Genomic DNA, 23,749 nt, shown 5'->3' with positions numbered 1-23,749 from the left:
CCGGCATCTGTCAACAAAAGGGGCTGATTTCCCATACCCAGATTAAGATTAAATGTCTGTCAATGAGGAATCTCCATTGTCATCTTTATTCCAGGACTAGTATTAATCTGTATCTGGAAAACGGGTCTAATGAGTGGTGTTGAGTGGACATCATGTAGGCCACACATAGACAGTGAGCTGATGATCCAGTTCTGATCCAGCATGTTAACCCTTCTCCAGGATTTATCAGGGGGCTAAATATTCCCACGTTGCCAATCCAGCCTAATATATTGTTGATTGTTGGCCTACCTGGCTGTTACATTTTCATGGGTGTGATTATTGGCTAGGCAGAGTGCATGGAGCTCCATCATTATGTACCTCTCTTCTCTTCTGGGACTGTAATACAGAGGTTGGACCTCTCTCCTCCTAGCTGAAAAACAAGTGTGTGTGTATGCCCCCCACCCAGTCCTCTCAAAAGCGCTAACGCTTTAGCGATGAGCGATTTGAAAGCGGGCCGATTATTGAGAAGAATTAATTCCCAGAAGTGGGAGAGGGGAGGGAAGAGCACAGAGGGCCCAGGAGCGGGGAATATGAGGAGAGTAAATCCTCATTACGTGTCTGCTAATAAAGAAAAAGGCCCTATCACCTCTAAGCAAAGAATTTCTTTCAAAATTACTTTTCTTCTCAACAGGTCTCAGGAGACCTGGCTTAGAGAGGAACCGGGGCAGAGAGAAGGAGAAGGGCACCATTTCTGAAACAAAGCTATCTTGGAGTCCCATGGGCACTAAAGTCAGCCCGATGAGTCTGCATTAGGAAACAATAAGCATTTTAAAGCATGGGGGGAAGAATAAACAATGACTGTTTAAGTTGCACATAATAATCACAGCTTCAGGTTCTGGCAGTTTGTGTAAATTCTGGCTGATGTTCTTGGTGGTGGAGATGTGGTTGAGTTTACACCGTGTGATTAATCTGTGTCGATGAGCTTCTCGGTATACCCTCATCCTACTCCCCCTCTGTTCCTCTGATGATTTAGAGGTTAACCCAGGCCCTGTGTGTCTCCAGGCGCTCTCATTTGTTGACTTCTGCAACCGTAAAAGCCTTGGGTTCATGCATGTTAACATCAGACGCCTCATCCCTAAGTTTGCTTTATTCACTGCTTTAGCATGCTCTGCTAACCCTAATGTGTCTGAATCCTGGCTTAGGAAGACCACCAAAAAAGGTCTATGCCCAAACAGTTCGAGCTTCTACTTTTAAAGATCCATCTCTCCAGAAATAAGTCCCTCACTGTTGCCTCTTGTTATAGACCCCCCTCAGCTCCCAGCTGTGCCCTGGACACCATATGTGAATTGATTGTCCCTCATCTAACGTCACAGTTCATACTGCTAGGTGACCTAAATTGGGATATGCTTTATACCCCGGCCATCCTACAATCTAAGCTAGATGCCCCCAATCTCACACAAATGATCAAGGAACCTACCCTACAACCCCAAATCCATAAACATGGGCACCCTCATAGATATCATCCTGACCAACTTGCCCTCTAAATACACCTCTGCTGTTTTCAAGCAGGATCTCAGCGATCACTCCCTCATTGCCTGCGTCTGTTATGGGTCCGCGGTCAAATGACCACCCCTCATCACTGTCAAATGCTCCCTAAAACATTTCTGCCAGCAGGCCTTTCTAATCAACCTGGCCCGGGTATCCTGGAAGGATTTTGACCTCATCCCGGCAGTAGAGGATGCCTGGTTGTTCGTTAAAAGTGCTTTCCTCACCATCTTAAATAAACATGCCCCTTTCAAAAAAAAATAGAACTAAGAACAGATATAGCCCTTGGTTCACCCCAGACTTGACTGCCCTTTACACTTGATACTGTAAAAGTTTGAGTGTTTTTGGTGAGAAGCCACATTTCTTCAGCCTCCTGAGGTTGAAGAGGCACTGTTGCGCCTTCTTCACGATGCTGTCTGTGTGGGTGGACCATTTCAGTTTGTCCGTGATGTGTACGCCGAGGAACTTAAAACTTTCCACCTTCTCCACTACTGTCCCGTCGATGTGGATAGGGGGGGTGCTCCCTCTGCTGTTTCCTGAAGTCCACAATCATCTCCTTTGTTTTGTTGACTTTGAGTGAGAGGTTATTTTCCTGACACGAGACGGCCCTGACCTCCTCCCTGTAGGCCGTCTCGTTGTTGTTGGCAATCAAGCCTACCACTGTAGTGTCGGCTGCAAACTTGATGATTGAGTTGGAGGTGTGCATGGTCATGGGTGAACAGGGAGTACAGGAAAGGGCTGAGAACGCACCCTTGTGGGGCCCCAGTGTTGAGGATCAGCGGGGTGGAGATGTTGTTTCCTACCCTCAACACCTGGGGGCGTCCCGTCAGGAAGTCCAGGACCCAGTTACACAGGGCGATGGTCTCGAGCTTAATGACGAGTTTGGAGGGTACTATGGTGTTAAATGCTGAGCTGTAGTCAATGAACAGCATTCTTACATAGGTATTCCTCTTGTCCAGATGGGTTAAGGCAGTTTGATTGTGGACCTATTGTAGACCTATTGGGGGTAGTAAGCAAATTGGAGTGGGTCTAGGGTGTCAGGTAGGGTGGAGGTGATATGATCCTTCACTAGTCTCTCAAAGCACTTCATGATGACGGAAGATCACACGTTGTTGTGTGATCACACATGTTGTTCTCCTTCACCCTTATCCAGACAGCTGATGTTCTGAAAGAGCTGCAAAATCTGGATCCCAACAAATCAGCTGGGCTAGACAATCTGGACTCTTTCTTCCTAAAATGTTCTGCTGCCATTGTTGCAACCCCTATTACTAGTCTGTTCAACTAGGTCTTTTGTATCGTCTGAGATTCCTAAAGATGGAAAGCGGCCACGGTCATCCCCCTCTTCAAAGGGGGAAACACTCTAGACCCAAACTGTTACAGACCTATGACCACCCTGCCCTGCCTTTCTAAAGTCTCTATGGGGGTGCCACAGGGTTAAATTCTTGTTGAATTCTTCTGTATATATCAAAGATGTCACTCTTGCTGCGGGTGATTCTTTGATCCAGATCTAGGCAGACAACACCATTCTGTATACATCTGGCCCTTCTTTGGACACTGTGTTAACAAACCTCCAAACAAGCTTCAATGCCTTACAACACTCCTTCCATGGCAACTGCTCTTAAATGCTAGTAAAACTAAATGCATGCTCTTCAACTGATCGCTGCCCTCACCCGCCCTCCCGACTAGCATCACTACTCTGGATGGTTCTGACTTAGAATACAGTGGGGCAAAAAAGTATTTAGTCACCAATTGTGCAAGTGGAAAATAAGTATTTGGTCAATAACAAAAGTTTATCTCAATACTTTGTTATATACCCTTTGTTGGCAATGACAGAGGTCAAACGTTTTCTGTAAGTCTTCACAAGGATTTCACACACTGTTGCTGGTATTTTGGCCCATCCCTCCATACAGATCTCCTCTAGAGCAGTGATGTTTTGGGGCTGTTGCTGGGCAACACGGACTTTCAACTCCCTCCCAAGATTTTCTATGGGGTTGAGATCTGGAGACTGGCTAGGCCACTCCAGGACCTTAAAATGCTTCTTACGAAGCCACTCCTTCGTTGCCCGGGCGGTGTTTTTGGGTTCATTGTCATGCTGAAAGACCCAGCCACGTTTCATCTTTAATGCCCTTGCTGATGGAAGGAGGTTTTCACTCAAAATCTCACGATACATGGCCCCATTCATTCTTTCCTTTACACGGATCAGTCGTCCTGGTCCCTTTGCAGAAAAACATCCCCAAAGCATGATGTTTCCACCCCCATGCTTCACAGTAGGTATGGTGTTCTTTGGATGCAACTCAGCATTCTTTGTCCTCCAAACACGACGAGTTGAGTTTTTATCAAAAAGTTATATTTTGGTTTCATCTGACCATATGACATTCTCCCAATCTTCTTCTGGATCATCCAAATGCTCTCTAGCAAACTTTAGACGGGCCTGGACATGTACTGGCTTAAGCAAGGGGACACGTCTGGCACTGCAGGATTTGAGTCCCTGGCGGCGTAGTGTGTTACTGATGGTAGGCTTTGTTACTTTGGTCCCAGCTCTCTGCAGGTCATTCACTAGGTCCCCCCGTGTTGTTCTGGGATTTTTGCTCACTGTTCTTGTGATCATTTGCGTGGAGCCCCAGATCGAGGGAGATTATCAGTGGTATTCTATGTCTTCCATTTCCTAATAATTGCTCCCACAGTTGATTTCTTCAAACCAAGCTGCTTACCTATTGCAGATTGTCTTCCCAGCCTGGTGCAGGTCTACAATGTTGTTTCTGGTGTCCTTTGACAGCTCTTTGGTCTTGGCCATAGTGGAGTTTGGAGTGTGACTGTTTGAGGTTGTGGACAGGTGTCTTTTATACTGATAACAAGTTCAAACAGGTTCCATTAATACAGGTAACGAGTGAAGGACAGAGGAGTCTCTTAAAGAAGACGTTACAGGTCTGTGAGAGCCAGAAATCTTACTTGTTTGTAGGTGACCAAATACTTATTTTCCACCATAATTTGCAAATAAATTCATAAAAAATCCTACAATGTGATTTTCTGGATTTGTTTTCTCATTTTGTCTGTCATAGTTGAAGTGTACCTATTTACAGGCCTGTGTACCTGTCATAGTTGAAGTGTACCTAAATTACAGGCCTCATCTTTTTAAGTGGGAGAACTTGCACAATTGGTGGCTGACCAAATACTTTTTTGCCCCACTGTATATCTAGAATCGGCTTCCTATTTCACAACAAAGCCTCCTTCACTCATGCTCCCAAACATACCCTCGTAAAACTGACTATCCTACTGATCATTGACTTCGGCGATGTCATTTACAAAATAGCCTCCAAACCCATTGGCTCCAGGTCATCTATAACTATAAATCTTTGCTAGGTAAAGCTCCACCTTATCTCAGCTCACTGGTCACCATAGCAACACCCACCCGTAGCACGCACTCCAGCAGGTATATTTCACTGGTCATCCCCAAAGCCAACACTTCCTTTGGCTGCCTTTCCTTCCAGTTCACTGCTGCCAATGACTGGAACGAATTTCAAAAATCACTGAAGCTGGACACTTATATCTCCCTCACTAACTTTAAGCGTCAGCTGTCAGAGCAGCTTACCAATTGCTGCAGCTGTACACAGCCCATCTGTAAATAGCTCATCCAACCAACTACTTACCTCATCCCCATATTTGTTTTTGTTTTTCTGCTCTTTTGCACACCAGTATCTCTACTTGCACATCCTCATCTGCACATATATCACTCCAGTCTAAATTGCTACATTTTAATTACTTCGCCACTATTGGCCTATTTATTGCCTTACCTACTTACTTAATTTGCTCACACTGTACACAGACTTTTTTATTGTGTTATTGACTGTATGTTTGTTTATCCCATGTGTAACTCTGTGTTGTTGTTTTTGTTGCACTGCTTTATCTTGGCCAGGTCGCAGTTGTAAATGAGAACTTGTTCTCGACTGGCCCTATCTGTTGAAATAAAATAAAAAAATTAAATGTGCTGAATTGGTTTTCTGAGGCTTGGCAAGGCGACTCGACAACTACGCCATCCAATTACGGTGCGGTGAGCTCAACTGTCTTCCAGTTAGCCAACGCACCAGTTGTTCGCCTTGGCCAATCAAAGGTCACTGGCAACTCTCCTTAGCCTCGTCTGTGGACAGACGCAGAGCCCAGTGAAGCCAGCATTGTTTTTCAGAACGACTGTTTATGGAGCCGTGGTTGGCTTTGAGAACACAGCTGTCTGCCTCAGAAAGATTGACTGGCAGAATTCTCCCTGTGCGTTTAGATTTTTTAAAGACATAAACCTAACAAATATATACAGAGATACGAGAGAGAGAGAGGGAGAGAGAAGGATACTCCAATAGCTTCATGGAGTGTTGCTCTTCTCTCCTATTTCCTTTAGTCTCTGGGGTGTGTTATCTGGACTGGAGGAGAGATGAGAAGCAGTGTTGCTGTTTGTGTCTGTGACTGTTTGAGGATGGGGGGGGCGAGTGTGTGTGTGTGTGTATATGAACTGCTTTGCTTTATCTTGGCCAGGTCGCAATTGTAAATGAGAACTTGTTCTCAACTTGCCTACCTGGTTAAATAAAGGTGAAATAAATAAAAATGTGTGTGGGCTGTGAGTGATAGGAGCTCTGAATGACATCATTAGCAAGCGAGGGCTACGTTTGGGCAACAAGCCGTCCCGTTTCTGAGTCTAGAGAGTGAGGGAATGAGGGAGGGAGAGAGAGATGGTTAGATAGGCCATGGGAGGGCAGCGGTCATTTCTCTCTCCTTTTATTTAAATGGATGTAGCAGTGTCTTATTACAGCCTGGCAGTGTTGACAGGGGACAGTCATTATACACAAGCCCTGTTGACAACACCTTTTATCATGTAGGAAGGTCAACATAAATTACAGTGTACATCCACATCCTGGACCAAAGCAGTGTCCATATGGACCGTTTGGTGTTGATTGTGTACTAAGCTGCTGGGAACACAGCCTTTGTGAATGGCTTTGTTTGCACTGGCTTAAAGCGGAGCAGTAGATCAAATATAACTAGTACGGTCTTGACAGAATAATTCCCTGTCATCTGATGTTGCCTGTGAAGAAGACGGCAGCAGATCCGATGGACAGCCCGCTCACATAATACAGACCGCTCACATAATACAGACCGCTCACATAATACAGACCGCTCACATAATACAGACCGCTCTCATAATACAGACCGCGTACATAATACAGACCGCTTACATAATACAGACCGCTCACATAATATAGCCCGCTTACATAATACAGACCGCTCACATAATACAGACCGTAAAATACAGACACCGTCACTCATTATATTCCTTGCATGGCCCAGCCACTGGTGGGGAAGAGGTGTAAGGATATTAAAGGGATGTTAGTTGGTTGAGGGGTATAGCTCATACCTGGAGAATTGTGACTTCTTTGCACCATCCCTTGACCTTGTATTCCCCTGTACCAGGTCCTAGCCTGGTTTCTTTATGGTGTGAAAACTTGTATTGAATAAGTGTGGCTAGGGGGAGAGAAAGGAGAAAAGGGGGATGAATTGTGAATAGGGGGATGAATTGTGAATGGTATAATTATAAGATGTGTGTATGGGGCTGTCAGCGATGTTGATGAGTAGCGCTGGATGCCATCTGTGACCCTGTGCCATGCCAGCCTCCACAGACGGCAACAGTCACATAGAGGAGGACCTTCACAGGCCTACAGCAGCAGCGCCCAGCCAACCAGCCATGTCTCTGAAATCTGGCCTCGTGTCACTCTTATATCACTGTCTCACCATCTACCAGAAAGCCTGCAGCCAGGCTGGAGCCCAGTGTGATTGACAGCTTACTGTCTGATGTACACGCACACACTGCTGTTTAAAGATTCTCCCATTCCTTCTGCCTTCTGTTGTTTTCTTGTACGAGCTGGTCTGACTGGCGGGCTGGGAGGATGGATGGGTATTTATATGTACTGAGAATATTGAAATCACTTTTTGGTCTCATCTTGTATCCCCCCCCCCTCTCTCTCAGGTGCCTGATGACCAGTGTCGCTACATCGTGGGCAGTATCCTGAACGAGGGAGAGGAGCAGCCTGACGAGGAGCTCCAGAAGCTGTACGAAAAGTTTGGCTTCAAGGTGCTGTCCCTTCCTGAGGTGTCCCTGGCTGTGACCACCACCTTCCCTTCCACCACCCCCCTGTCCCACTGGCTGGCGTCCTACAAAGTCTACCCCGAGCTCCACAACTACATCAAGGTATATGCCATACACTATCATTGGAGTCCTCTTCATTCCTATGTGGTACATACCGTATGGCTTCCGTACAATTAAGCCACCACATTGAGCCTTTGCTTGTCCTTCTCTGGGATCTTACTTACAAGCCCTTAACCAACAATGCTTTAAAAAGTTTTAAGAAGAAAAAAGTGTTCTGGAAAAAATAGAAAATAAAAGTAATAATTAAACAGCAGCAGCAAAATAACAATAGTGAGGCTATATGTAGGGGGTACCGGTACAGAGTCAATGTGGAGGCTATATACAGGGGGTACTGGCACAGAGTCAATGTGGAGGCTATATACAGGGGGTACCGGTACAGAGTCAATGTGGAGGCTATATACAGGGGGTACCGGTACAGAGTCAATGTGGAGACTATATACAGGGGGTACCGGTACAGAGTCAATGTGGAGACTATATACAGGGGGTACCGGTACAGAGTCAATGTGGAGACTATATACAGGGGGTACCGGTACAGAGTCAATGTGGAGGCTATATACAGGGGGTACCGGTACAGAGTCAATGTGGAGACTATATACAGGGGGTACCGGTACAGAGTCAATGTGGAGGCTATATACAGGGGGTACCGGTACAGAGTCAATGTGGAGACTATATACAGGGGGTACCGGTACAGAGTCAATGTGGAGGCTATATACAGGGGGTACCGGCACAGAGTCAATGTGGAGGCTATATACAGGGGGTACCGGTACAGAGTCAATGTGAGGGGGCACCAGTTGGTCAAGGTAATTGAGGTAATATGTACATATAGGTAGAGTTAAAGTGACTATGCATAGATAATAAACAGAGAGTAGCAGCTGCGTAAAAGAGGGTTCTGGGTATTCCTTTGATTAACTGTTCAGGAGTCTTTTGGCTTGGGTGTAGAAGCTATTAAGAGGCCTTTTGGACCTGGACTTGGCACTCCGGTACCACTTGCCATGCAGTAGCAGAGAGAACAGTCTATGACTAGGGTGGCTGGAGTCTGACAATTTTTAGTGCCTTCCTCTGACTCCGCCTGTTATAGAGGTCCTGGATGGCAGGAAGCTTGGCCCCAGTGATGTACTGGGCCGTCAGAGGCAGAGAAGATGCCATACCAGGCAGTGATGCAACCAGTCAGGGTACTCTCGATGGTGCAGCTGTAAAATATTTTGAGGATCTGAGGACCCATGCCAAATCTTTTCAGTCTCCTGAGGGGGAATAGGCTTTGTTGTGCCCTCTTCATGACTGTCTTAGTGTGTTTGGACCATGATAATTGGTGATGTGGACACCAAGGAACTTGAAGCTCTTAACCTGCTCCACTGCAGCCCCGTCGATGAGAATGGGGATGTGCTCAGTCCTCCTTTTCCTTTAGTCCACAATCATCTCCTTTGTCTTGATCACATTGAGGGAGAGGTTGTTGTCCTGGCACCACACGGCCAGGTCTCTGACCTCCTCCCTATAGGCTGTCTCATCGTTGTTGGTGGTCAGACTTATCACTGTTGTGTCATGGGCAAACTTGATGATGGTGTTGGAGTCGTGCCTGGTCATGCAGTCATGAGTGAACAGGGAGTACAGGAGGGGACTGAGTACACACCCCTGAGGGGCCCCCGTGTTGAGGATCAACATGGAGGATGTGCTGTTACCTACCCTTACCACCTGGGGGCGGCCCATCAGGAAGTACAGGATACAGTTGCAGAGGGAGGTGTTTAGTCCCAGGGTCCTTAGCTTAGTGATGAGCTTTGAGGGCACTATGGTGTTGAATGCTTAGCTGTAGTCAATGAATAGCATTCTCACATAGGTGTTCCTTTTGTCCAGGTGGGATCAGGCAGTGTTGAGTGCAATAGAGATTGCATCATCTGTGGATCTTTTGGGGCAGTATGCAAATTGGAGTGAGTCTAGGGTTTCTGGGATAATGGTGTTGTTGTGAGCCATGACCAGCCTTTCGAAGCACTTCATGGCTACAGACGTAGGCAGGTTACCTTAGTGTTCTTGGGCACAGGGACTATGGTGCTCTCCTTGAAAAATGTATGCATTACATACTCAGTCAGGGACAGGTTGACAATGGCAGTGAAGACAATTGCTAGTTGGTCAGCACATGCTCGGAGTACACGTCCCGGTAATCCGTCTGGCCCTGCGGCCTTGTGAATGATGACCTGTTTAAAGGTCTTACTCCCATCGTTAACGAGAGCGTGATCACACAGTCATCCTTAACAGTTGATGCTCTCATGCATGGTTCAGTGTTACTTGCCTCGAAGCGAGCATAGAAGTAATTTAGCTCATCTGGTAGACTCGTGTCACTTGTCACCTCACGGCTGTGCTTCCCTTTGTAGTCTGTAATAGTTTGCAAGCCCTGACACATCCGACGAGCGTCGGAGCTGGTGTAGTACGATTCGATCTTGGTCCTGTATTGACGCTTTGCCTGTCTGAGGGTTCGTCGGAGGGCATAGCGGGATTTCTTGTAAGCTTCCACTCCTTGAAAGTGGCAGCTCTACCCTTTAGCTCAGTGGATGTTGCCTGTAGTCCATGGCCTCTAGTTGGGGTATGTGCGTACGGTCACTGTGGGGATGACGTCATCGATGCACTTATTGATGAAGCCAGTGACTGTTGTGGTGTACTCCTCAATGCCATCAGAAGAATCCTGGAACATATTTCAGTCTGTGCTAGCAAAACTGTCCTGTAGCTTAGCATCTGCTTCATCTGACCACTTTCTTATTGACCGTGTCACTGGTGCTTCCTGCTTTAGTTTTTGCTTGTAAGCAGGAATCAGGAGGATAGAATTATGGTCAGATATTCCAAATGGAGGGCGAGGGAGAGCTTTGTACGCATCTCTATGTTTGGAGCAAAGGTGGTCTAGAGTTATTTTCCCTCTGGTTGCAAATTTAACATGCTGATAGAAATTAGGTAAAACTGATTTAAGTTTCCCTGCATTAAAGTCCCCGTTCACTAGGAGCTACGTCTCTGGATGAGCGTTTTCCTGTTTGTTTATGGCCATATACAGCTCATTGAGTGCGGTCTTAGTGCCAGTGTCGGTTTGTGGTGGTATATAGACAGCTACGAAAAATACAGATGAAAACTCTCTTGGTTCTACATCTTATCATGAGATACTCTACCTCAGGTGAACAAAACCTTGAGACTTCCTTATATTTCATGCACCAGCTGTTGTTTACAAATACACATAGACCGCCACCCCTTGTCTTACCAGAGGACGCTGTTCTATCCTGCCGAAAAAGCTTAAAACCCACCAGCTGTATTCATGTTGTCGTTCAGCCACGACTTGGTGAAACATAAGATGTTACAGCTTTTAATGTTCCGTTGGCAGGATATACATGATCGTAGTTCCATCTATTTTTATTATTGATTGATTGTAAGTTGGCTATGGTAAAGGTAGATTACCCTCTCGGCGTCGTATCCTTACAAGGCACTCGGACCTTTGTCCCCGATACCTCCATCTCCTTCTCCTGTGAATGACAGCGATGAGGGCCTTGTCGGGCGTCTGAAGTAAATCCTTCCCGTCTGACTCGTTGAAGAAAAAAAAGTTTTCCTCCAGTATGGGGTGAGTAATTGCTGTCCTGATATCTAGAAGCTCTTTTCGGTCATAAGACACAGTGGCAGAAAAATTATATACCAAATAAGTTACAAATAACTTGAAAAAACATACACAATAGCACAATTGGTTACGGGATCGTAAAATTGCAGTCATCTCCTTTGGTACCAATCTTCCACTGCTTTTCTTTTCATGAGACATAGGATGTAGTGACACACTCTTGCTCTGAAACAAATTATTTCTTGAAAATGTACATTTCCTCAGCCTGCACCTCACCAATTAGGATGTGTGCGTACCTCATACATGAAAGTTCATTTTCACGATACCTGCCCACAGCAGTTTCCCTTATGTCCCTTTGTAGATAACTGCAGTCCTATGCTCACAAAACGTCCTCTTTTCTACTCTGTCTTTGTCTAAAATCCTCCATCTCTCTGCTGAATGTGTTGTTTAATTCATCACGCTAAGCAGAGGATTTCTTTTGAGCAGATGAAGAATGGATGAAGGGGCAGGAATTGAAGGTAGGTGTGGGTCATATACTGAGCCTCCATGTCCTCAGGCCTGGCCCCAGAAAGGCTATTGACATTTACTGATGACATTTACACACATGTATTCATTCAGAGGCATCCCTCTGCATGCGCAATGCCCTGGATGTGATATGATTGGTGTGTGTGTGTGTGTGTGTGTGAATGCCTGCGTGTGCATACATGCATCCGTGTGTGTGTGGGAGAACGCTATTGAATTGAAGTACTCTTTCATGTTATCCATCACTATGGCCATCGACCATCTCATGTTGCATACGGCTCTGTATGGCAGGATATTTACTATCTAAATGAAGTAGAGTACCATTTTCTGAAATCCAAAAGTCTAAAAGTGCAGTTTTTCAGTCATTGCTGTAGATCTTCCCTGCTCGCCTGTGTGTGTGTGTGTGTGTGTGCGCGTGTGTGCGTGCGTGCGTACGTGTGTGATGGATCTAGCTGGGGAGCGATGGGAGTGCTGGGGTTCAGGCTTTACCATATACATTTTGGGTGTGCAGATTTCTCGTCAGCTGTTAAAGGCCAACTCCAACACTTCTCAACCTCATTTATTCATTATCCCAACCACAATACCAGAGTCAACATTTCTACATTTCCTTTAAAAAAATACCTACCGTAATTTCCGGACTATAAGCCGCTACTTTATTCCCACACTTTGAACCTCGCGGTTTATACAATGACGCGGCTAATTTATGGATTTTTCCCGCTTTCACAAGATTCATGCCGCCAAAAAACTGAGCACCGTCACATAATGTGACGTAAATCGAGCGCGCTCAAACTTCCCATCATTCTGATTACGGTAGTTTTTTTGTCACCCTCATCATGGCAAAGACACGGAGAAAAGCTTTCAAGTTGAAGGCGATAAATCTGGCTGTTGGAAAAGGAAATAGAGCTGCTGCATGGGAGCTTGGCCTTAATGAGTCGATGATAAGACGTTGGACACAGCAGCGTGAGGAACTGACTCAGTGCAGAAAGACAACAAAAGCTTTCAGAGGGAAGAAAAGCAGATGGCCCAAAGTATTTGCAGCCACTCGACATCAGTGTAAATCGTGCATTTAAGGTGGCGCTCCTTGTTCAGTGGGAGGCTTGGATGACAAGTGGGGAGAAATCCTTCACTAAAACGGGCCGCAGGCGAAGAGCATCTTATGGTCAAGTCTGCCAGTGGGTCCTGACAGCGTGGAGCATCGTCAAAAAATCCACTATCATCAACGGGTTTCGAAAGGCTGGACTGCTGCGTGTTGAAGGGGCAGCATGAGCTCAGCGGGGTATTTGCCTCCGGATAAAAGTGACGAGAGCGACAATGAAAACGATCCAACATCGGATGAAGCAATTCTGAGGCTATTCAACTCCGACACCGAAGGAGATGACTTCAGTGCACAGGAGGAGGAAGATAGTGACCAATGACTTTCTCGGTAGGCTACTGTTTTAATTTTTGTTACAAGCCGTGTTTCGTTTAAAGGCTGTGTAAAGTTAATTTGTTTCAATGTACCGGTAGGCACCTGCGGCTTATAGACATGTGCGGCTTATTTATGTACAAAATACATCTTTTTTAATAATTCAGTGGGTGCGGTTTATATTCAGGTGCGCTTAATAGTCCAGCAATTACGGTACCTTCCTTTTAAAATAACTTACTTTCAATCCTACCATGTGATGTCACAGAGAAATATGTAAACACTGGTTTGGTGCTGGAGATGATAATTATAGGTAGTTGACAAGGATTTCTTTCCCCTGGGCACACTGACCATGTTTGTGCTGACAGTTGCTAGGGTGATGCCAACAGTGCCAGTATGGCATGGTAGTGACTCTTTGATGTGTTGAGCCCTCCATCTGTTGTAGAGGTGCATTGGTGGGCAAAGAGGAGGAAGGCAAGAGAGCAACACGCAACTTAGTCTCTGCCCACTGCACTGATACAGCCCTATCAGCACATCAGATAGTCCCAAAATAGCCACTTGTCACATGTAGATAATTATTGAAAAGCTTGAGTGGGTTTGGCTGTTGACATGACATTATGCATTACTTTCAGCACCATGCTAGACCACGATAAAACCTGAACTAAGAACTACATTATGAGGTCTGTTGAAGGCTAATGGTAGCCTTTCACCTTGGTGTTCCATGACTAAGGGAGCTACTACACCAAGTGGAAGCAGATCAGCAAAAAGGATGTAGCCATCAAACCAAGTGATAATCTCACACCACATTATGCCTTCTGTTACATAACCATGGTCAGTGTATGTGTCCACCAGCCTGCCTATAGCTGATGTCAGGGCGGTGGAAGTGCCATGCTCCGCTCTCCTTCGCCTGCGTGAGGCCCATAACGCTGTTCGTCAGAGTCCATCAGCTGCTGAGCAGTTGACCTGGGCACTGTGCCAGGTCAGTAAACCCTCTGCCCCAGTCTCTGTCCATGGACTCGCTACCATTAACATCCTTTAGCTGAGGAGTCAATGTGTGAGTGATGCACTGGGCTGTGTGTTAGCGGGGTTAGCGCTGTCAGTAGCTTATGCATAGGGGCCATGGCTAGGTTAGTGAATCATGGAGGGAAAATTAGAGGGCTGGTGTGAAGCTGGAGTGTGGGACAAGAGTAGTGCCTGGGTATGATTAATTGAGCAGGGTGGGGAGGAGACGAGAGGGCCTCGTCATATCTCTAAAAGGCAAGTAAAATCCATTTAGAGATTTAGCACAAGAACCAGTGAGAGGCTTCCTGGCATTAGAAAGACTGACAATGCAACAGAAGGGTTAAGTGGGTGAGCTGGCACAGTGGATTTCATGCATTCTGCCATACTTCAGTACATGTGTTTTCTCCCACTGGCCATATGCCCAGCCCGCCTGCCTGTCTGTCTCCCAGGGCCCTTGCCTCACTCTAGAATGTAGGCTCTATCGTCTCCTAGAGACCAGGCTACATGTTGGCTGTCAGGAAAACAGGTTAAGTGCAGAGCTGCTCCCATTGCTCCCTGGAGCTCTCCCACGCCACGGTCCAACAGCCCACCTCCTCTCCAGCTTAGCTCTCCTAATCTCTCACCCACTAACTCAAAAAAATAAAAAATGAATCAAAATGACATTTTATTGGTCACATACACATGGTTAGCAGATGTTAATGCGAGTGTAGCGAAATGCTTGTGCTTCTTGTTCCAGCAGTGCAGTAATATCTAACAACTCCCAACAACTACCTACTAAACACAAATCTAACAAGTAATCTAACAATTCCCCACCAACTACCTAATACACACACATCTAAAGGGGTGAATGAAAATATGTACATATAAATATATGGATGAGCGATGGCCGAGCGGCATAGGCAAGGTGCAGTAGATGGTATAAAATACAGTATATACATGTGATATGGGTAAAGTAAGATATGTAAACATTATTAAAGTGCCATTATTTAAAGTGTTATTGTTTAAAGTGACTACGGATCCATTTATCAAAGTTTCCAGTGTAGGCAGCAGCCTCTCTGAGTTAGTGGTGGCTTTTAACAGTCGGATGGCCTTGAGATAGAAGCTTGTTTTTCAATCTCTCAGTCCCAGCTTTGATGCACCTAAGAACGCGAAGCGAGGCGACATCTCTGTCGGCGCCATCATAGTCATCTCTGGCAGGAAGAAAGCTGTCTCACAGACACACTCACATAAAGCAACATGTCAGACAACACAGTCAAACTCCTTACATTTCAGTACATTTCAGATTTGTTATTATTCAGTGATTTTACAAAGACAGATGGATTATTTACTGTTGGCATGTGTTAGTGTTTATATCACTGTTTCTGTTTGTGACTGTTTCGCTGTGTGTGTGTCTGTGCCTTTGCAGCAGTAAAAACAGCTGCAGCGTACCTACGTGGGCGTGTGTATCTACAGTATAAGGACTGCAAGGTCTGTGTAGGCAGAGCTCCCAGAATCAAAGGCTTGATAGTGAAAGGAGAGAAATTAGGGCATAAAGGAGAAACGGGTACATTTTATTAACGTGATTGCAGCGGGCTCTGCCTGATCTTTGTTAATGCACCTTTTCTGCAGGTCACAATCATCAGGATGTTATTTCCAGGGCTGACTCATACAACATTCTCTCTCAATTGTCCCCCCGAGCCAAAACAGGAGGGGAAACGTACAGCTCCAGTCCATTTAGTAATACACTTAGTTGAGCCAGGACTTAAACAACCCAGATCTCTTCAGGTTTCTACACAACTTTTCCAAAAACTTTTTCAGTTGGTGGCACCAGCACATGATTTGGTCGCACTATTTTTGTTTAAAATAAATAATATATACAGTTGAAGTTGGAGGTTTTACATACACTTTAGGCAAATACATTTAAACTCAGTTTTTCACAATTCCTGACATTTAATCCTAGTAAAAATTCCATGTCTTCGGTCAGTTAGGATCACCACTTTATTTTAAGAATGTGAAATGTCAGAATAATAGTAGAGAGAATGATTTATTTCAGCTTTTATTTCTTTCATCACATTTCCAGTGGGTCAAAAGTTACATACACTCAATTAGTATTTGGTAGCATTGCCTTTAAATTGCTTAACTTGGGTCACACGCTTTTTCAGTTCTGCCCACAAATTTTCTATAGGACTGAGGTCAGGACTTTGTGATGGGCCACTCCAATACCTTGACTTTGTTGTCCTTAAGCCATTTTGCCACAACGTTGGAAGTATGCTTGGGGTCATTGTCCATTTGGAAGACCCATTTGCGACCAAGCTTTAACTTCCTGACTGATGTCTTTAGATGTTGCTTCAATATATCCACATAATTTTCTTGCCTCATGATGCCATCTATTTTGTGACGTGCATCAGTCCCTCCTGCAGCAAATCACCCCCACAACATGATGCTGTCACCCCCATTCTTCACCTTTGGAATGGTGTTCTTCGGCTTGAAAGCCTCCCCCTTTTTCCTCCAAACATAACGATGGTCATTATGGCCAAACAGTTCTATTTTTGTTTCATGAGACCAGAGGACATTTCTCCGAAAAGTACGATCTTTGTCCCCATATGCAGTTGCATACCGTAGTCTGTTTTTTTTATGGCGGTTTTGGAGCAGTGGCTTCTTCCTTGCTGAGCGGTCTGTCAGGTTATGTCGATATAGGACTCGTTTTACTGTGGATATAGATACTTTTATACCTGTTTCCTCCAGCATCTTCACAAGGTCATTTGCTGCTGTTCTGGGATTGATTTGCACTTTTCGCACCAAAGTACGTTCATCTCTAGGAGACCGAGCGCATCTCCTTCCTGAGTGGTATGACGGCTGCGTGGTCCCATGGTGTTTATACTTGCGTACTATTGTTTGTACAGATGAACGTGGTACCTTCAGGTGTTTGGAAATTGATCCCAAGGATGAACCAGACTTGTGGAGGTCTACAATTTTTTTTCTGAGGTCTTGGCTGATTTCTTTTGATTTTCCCATGATGTCAAGCAAAGAGGCACCGAGTTTGAAGGTAGGCCTTGAAATACATCCACAGGTACATCTCCAATTGACTCAAATTATGTCAATTAGCCTTTCAGAAGCTTCTAAAGCCATGACATAATTTTCTGGAATTGTCCAAGCTGTTTAAAGGCACAATCAACTTAGTGTATGTAATCTTCTGACTCATTGGAATTGTGATACAGTGAATAATAAGTGAAATAATCTGTCTGTAAACAATTGTTGGAAAAATTACTTGTGTCAGGCACAAAGTAATTTCCAAACCGACTTGCCAAAACTATAGTTTGTTAACAAGAAATGTGTGGAGTGGTTGAAAAACTAGTTTTATTGACTCCAACCTAAGTGTATGTAAACTTCTGACAGCTGGATAATTGACCTGGCCTGTGTCTCCTTATGTGCCTGCATTCCATGCAGAACCAGGCTAATAAGGACTAGCCATCTTTTAAATGAGCATTTCCTGTGTTTTACATTGATTTGGATAGATTGACTGTAACAGCAAAGAAAGGAGTGGCGTGCTATTTTCTGCTAAATCCTCTATATCAGTGGTTCCCAAACTTTTTATAGTCCCGTACCCATTCAAACATTCAACCTCCAGCTGCATACCCCCTCTAGCACCAGGGTCTGCACACTCCCATCATTGTAAGCCTGCCACACACACACTATATGATACATTTATCAAACATAAGAATGTGTGTGAGTTTTTGTCACAACCCGGCTCGTGGGAAGTGCCAAAGAGCTCTTATAGGACCAGGGCACAAACAATAATATAATCATAATCAATACTTTTTTTCTCACCACAAGGTGCAATCTTACTGGCAGCAATATCCTTGCCTGTGAAGCCCTTTTTGTGCAAAGCAATGATGACGACACGTGTTTCCTTGCAGATAACCATGGTTGACAGAGGAAGAACAATGATTCCAAGCACCACTCTCCTTTTGAAGCTTCCAGTCTGTTATTCAAACTCAATCAGCATGACACAGTGATCTCCAGCCTTGTCCTTGTCAACATTCACACCTGTGTTAACCTGTTGCGATGAGCAATCCCGTATCCGGGAGCGTAATTATAGCCTCAAGCTCATTACCATAACACAACGTTAACCTCTTAAGTCGACCCTCTACTTTTTTGAACATTCTGTTAAAAATCGCGCAACATTTCAGCGCCCTGCTACTCATGCCAGGAATATAGTATATGCATTTGCTTAGTCTGTGTGGATAGAAAACACTCAGACGTTTAAAAAACTGGTTAAATCACTGCTGTGGCTTTTACCAGAACGGCATTTACATCGAAAAGCACAGGAAAAACTGATCACTGAAAATGGGAAAATATATCCATGCGCTACTTGAACCCATTGATAAACGTGAACCACAATTAATTGACTGAGGTTGCAGTACCTACAGCTTCCACAGGGTGTCTAAAGTCTTGTCATTTCCCTTCGAGTTTTTTCTTGGTCAAACACATACAGGACACCGTATCTAATCCGGTCTAGGACCGGATATTTTCGTTGAGTTTCTAGCCGGACATTTTTCCAGACGGACAGCTAATGATCTTTACATCGCCTCCTGATGAATTTTATCGCTTATTAACGTTTACTAATACCTAAAGTTGCATTACAAACGTATTTCGAAGTGTTTTGTGAAAGTTTATCGTCGACTTTTTGAATTTTAAAAAATGACGTTACGTTTTGAAACTGTTTTTTCCGTTTATCACACAGTCTACATATAACGATATCTAGGCTTTATATGGACCGATTTAATCGAAATAAAGACCCAAATAGTGTTTATGGGACATCTAGGAGTGCCAACAAAGAAGATGGTGAAAGGTAATGAATGTTTTCTATTTTATTGTGCGGTTTGTGTAACGCCGAAATGCTAATTATTTTGTTTACGTCCCCTGTGGGTCTTTTGGGGTGTTGCATGCTATCAGATAATAGCTTCTCATGCTTTCGCCGAAAAGCATTTTAAAAATCTGACTTGTTGTCTGGATTCACAACGAGTGTAGCTTTAATTCGATACCCTGCATGTGTATTTTAATGAACTTTTGAGTTTTAACTAATACTATTAGCATTTAGCGTAGCGCATTTGCATTTCCAGAGCTCTAGTTGGGACGCAAGCGTCCCGAGTAGAAGCAACAGGTTAACTATTCATGAAAATCGCAAATGAAATTAATTAAATATATTGGCTCACAAGCTTAGCCTTTTGTTAACAACACTGTCATCTCAGATTTTCAAAAAATGCTTTTCAACCATAGCTACACAAGCATTTGTGTAAGAGTATTGATAGTTAGCATAGCATTAAGCCTAGCATTCAGCAGGCAACATTTTCACAAAAACAAGAAAAGCATTCAAATAAAATCATTTACCTTTGAAGAACTTCGGATGTTTTCAATGAGGAGACTCTCAGTTAGATAGCAAATGTTCAGTTTTTCAAAAAATATTATTTGTGTAGGAGAAATCGCTCCGTTTTGTTCATCACGTTTGGCTGAGAAAAAAAACGAAAATTCAGTCATTAAAATGCAAACTTTTTTCCAAATTAACTCCATAATATCGACAGAAACATGGCAAACGTTGTTTAGAATCAATCCTCAAGGTGTTTTTCACATATCTATTCGATGATAAGTCACTCGTGGCAGTTTGGTTTCTCCTCTGTTCGAAATGGAAACATGCACGCACCTGGAGATTACGCAATAGTTTCGACGGAGGACGCCGAGCGGACACCTGGAAAATGTAGTCTCTTATGGTCAATTTTCCAATGATATGCCTACAAATACGTCACAATGCTGCAAACACCTTGGGGAAACGACAGAAAGTGTAGGCTCTCTCCTTGCGCATTCACAGCCATATAAGGAGACATTGGAACACAGCGCCTAAAAAATCTGGCTCACTTCCTGTATGAAATTTCATCTTGGTTTCGCCTGTAGCATTAGTTCTGTGGCACTCACAGACAATATCTTTGCAGTTTTGGAAACGTCAGAGTGTTTTCTTTCCAAAGCTGTCAATTATATGCATAGTCGAGCATCTTTTTGTGACAAAATATCTTGTTTAAAACGGGAACGTTTTTAATCCAAAAATGAAATACTGCCCCCAGAGGTTCAAGAGGTTAACGAGAGAATCACTGACATGATGTCAGCTGGTCCTTTTGTGGCAGGGCTGAAATGCAGTGGAAATGTTTATTTGGGATTCAGTTAATTTACATGGCAAAGAGGGACTTTGCAATTAATTGCAATTCATCTGATCACTCTTCATAACATTCTGGAGTATATGCAAATTGACATCATACAAACTGAGGCAGCAGACTTTGTGAAAATTCATATTTGTGTCATTCTCAAAACTTTTGGCCACGACTGTATAGTGCGTATGTTATCGTGTATGTATGTGTGTGTGTGTGTATGCATGTGTATGCCAATGTTTGTGTTGCTTCACAGTCCCCGCTGTTCCATAAGGTGTTTTTTTAAATCTGTTTTTTAAATCTAATTTTACTGCTTGCGTCAGTTACTTGAGGTGGAATAGAGCTCCATGTAGTCATGGCTCTGTGTAGTACTGTGTGCCTCGTCTGTTCTGGACTTGGGGACTGTGAGGAGACCTCTTGTGGCATTTCTTGTGGGTTATGCATGGGTGTCCAAACTGTGTGACAGTTTGTCATACCTCTCATAAATAAAAGTAGTGATGTAGTCAATCTATCCTCCACTTTCAGCCAGGAGAGATTGACATGCATATTATTAATGTTAGCTCTCTGTGTACATCCAAGGTCCAGCCGTGCTGCCCTGTTCTGAGCCAATTGCGAAGTATTTTTTGTGGCACCCGACCACACGACTGAACAGTAGTCAAGGTGCGGCAAACCTTGTTGATTTATTTTTTTTTTTTTTTATTTTTTTTCACCTTTATTTAACCAGGTAGGCTAGTTGAGAACAGGTTCTCATTTGCAACTGCGACCTGGCCAAGATAAAGCATAGCAGTGTGAACAGACAACACAGAGTTACACATGGAGTAAACAATTAACAAGTCAATAACACAGTAGAGAAAAAAGGGGTCTATATACAATGTGTGCAAAAGGCATGAGGAGGTAGGCGAATAATTACAATATTGCAGATTAACACTGGAGTGATAAATGATCAGATGATCATGTACAGGTAGAGATATTGGTGTGCAAAAGAGCAGAAAAGTAAATAAATAAAAACTGTGGGGATGAGGTAGGTGAAAATGGGTGGGCTATTTACCAATAGATTATGTACAGCTGCAGCGATCGGTTAGCTGCTCAGATAGCTGATGTTTAAAGTTGGTGAGGGAGATAAAAGTCTCCAACTTCAGCGATTTTTGCAATTCGTTCCAGTCACAGGCAGCAGAGTACTGGAACGAAAGGCGGCCGAATGAGGTGTTGGCTTTAGGGATGATCAATGAGATACACCTGCTGGAGCGCGTGCTACGGATGGGTGTTGCCATCGTGACCAGTGAGCTGAGATAAGGCGGAGCTTTGCCTAGCATGGCCTTGTAGATGACCTGGAGCCAGTGGATCTGGCGACGAATATGTAGCGAGGGCCAGCCGACTAGAGCATACAAGTCGCAGTGGTGGGTAGTATAAGGTGCTTTAGTGACAAAACGGATGGCACTGTGATAAACTGCATCCAGTTTGCTGAGAAGAGTGTTGGAAGCAATTTTGTAGATGACATCGCCGAAGTCGAGCATCGGTAGGATAGTCAGTTTTACTAGGGTAAGCTTGGCAGCGTGAGTGAAGGAGGCTTTGTTGCGGAATAGAAAGCCGACTCTTGATTTGATAGTTTATTATAGACAGACTTCTCCCCATCTTAAATCAAATCAAATCAAATGTATTTATATAGCCCTTCGTACATCAGCTGATATCTCAAAGTGCTGTACAGAAACCCAGCCTAAAATCCCAAACAGCAAGCAATGCAGGTGTAGAAGCACGGTGGCTAGGAAAAACATCCCTAGAAAGGCCAAAACCTAGGAAGAAACCTAGAGAGGAACCAGGCTATAGGTACTACTGCATCAATATGTTTTGACCATGACAGTTTACACTCTAGTGTTACTCCAAGCAGTTTGGTCATCTCAACTTGCTCAATTTCCACATAATTTTTTCAACATTTAGTTGCAGTTTAGGGTTTAGTGGGTGTTTTGTTCAAAATACAATGCTTTTAGTTTTAGAAATATTTAGAGCTAACATTCCTTGCCACCCACTCTGAAACGTTTGACATTGTCCGTAAACTTGAGTTCATTTGCACACAAAAAATCATACAATGAAGGAAAGACCTGTGTTGTCCTTGTTAATGCAGACCGAGAACTTCTTAATCATAGCCTCAATTTTGTCCCGCACATTGAATATAGTTGCAGAGAGTCCCTGTAATCCTAGATTCAGATCTTTCAGGCGAGAAATAACATCACCCGGATAGGCCAGTATTGTGAGAAACTCGTCATCATGCAAGCGGTCAGACAAGTGACAATTATGGTCAGTAAAGAAAACTTTAAGCTCGTCTCTCAATTTAAAAAAATGTGTCAATACTTTGCCCCTTGATAACCAGCGCTCTTCTGTATGTTGTAAAAGCATTACATGGTCGCAGCCCATATCATTGCATAGTCCAGAAAATACACAAAAGTTCAGGGGCCTTGCTTTAACAAAGTTAAGCATTTTCACTGTAGTGTCCAAAACATCTTTCAAGCTGTCAGGCATTTCTTTGGCAGCAAGAGCCTCTCCGTGGATGCTGCAGTGTGCCCAAGTGGCATCGGGAACAACTGCTTGCACGCATGTTAACACTCCACTATGTCTCCCTGTCATGGCTTTTGCACCATCAGTACAGATGCCAACAGATCTTGACCACCAAAGTCCATTTGATGTCATTAAAAATACATTACATTAAAAATATCTTCTCCTGTTGTCCTGTTTCCAGTGGTTTGCAGATGAGGATGTCTTCCTTAATTGACCCCCCATAAACATAACGGACATATACCAGGAGCTGTGCCAGGCCCTGTTGTCTCATCCAGCTGTAAGGCATAGAATTCACTGGCTTGTATGCGAAGCAGTAATTGTTTCAAAGCGTCTCCTGCCATGTCACTGATGCATTGTGAAACAGTGTTGTTTGTTGAAGCCATTGTTTGTATAGTTTTTTTGGCCTTTTCCCCCAGCGTTGTCCCAGCCATATCCGCGGCAGCAGGAAGAGTCCTCCACAATAGTATGGGACGCGGATCATTTTCGAGCAAACAGAATGAGCAGCAGCTACGTTTGGTTACATACGGACCGTTAGTGGAATTCCCGTGAGAGTAACGGTTAATGTGATTGGATGTTAATTATTTGACTAGGCTTCCTGTATTTGACATTGTGTTCTTATTTCGCTGAACACTAGATGGTTTCATTTTATTTTTGGCAGTGTAATGAGGCTACTCAGGCGAGAAAAAAACCTCACCCAAATGGAACCCCCTGGGGGTACGCATACCCCAGTTTGGGAATACCTGCTCTTGAGGGAAGAATTAGAAAAATCGATACTTAATACCAAAATGATACCACAGCAACAAACAAAAAAA

The 23,749-nt window shown here is 44.1% G+C and overlaps 1 protein-coding gene across 1 annotated transcript in view; it reads left to right on the top strand.

Annotated features, from left to right (window-relative positions):
- Nucleotides 1–23,749, top strand: part of tex264a (testis expressed 264, ER-phagy receptor a) — a 158,942-nt gene that overhangs the window by 23,645 nt on the left and 111,548 nt on the right. Inside the window, exon 2 of the mRNA XM_029683240.2 lies at nucleotides 7,529–7,750. Coding sequence (XP_029539100.1) covers nucleotides 7,529–7,750 — 222 coding nt within the window. The remainder of the gene's footprint in view (nucleotides 1–7,528; nucleotides 7,751–23,749) is intronic.

This window comes from Oncorhynchus nerka, linkage group LG15, assembly GCF_034236695.1.
Source record: "Oncorhynchus nerka isolate Pitt River linkage group LG15, Oner_Uvic_2.0, whole genome shotgun sequence".
In the NCBI taxonomy this organism is placed as follows: domain Eukaryota; kingdom Metazoa; phylum Chordata; class Actinopteri; order Salmoniformes; family Salmonidae; genus Oncorhynchus; species Oncorhynchus nerka.
This window is presented reverse-complemented; position numbering and strand designations above follow the sequence as displayed.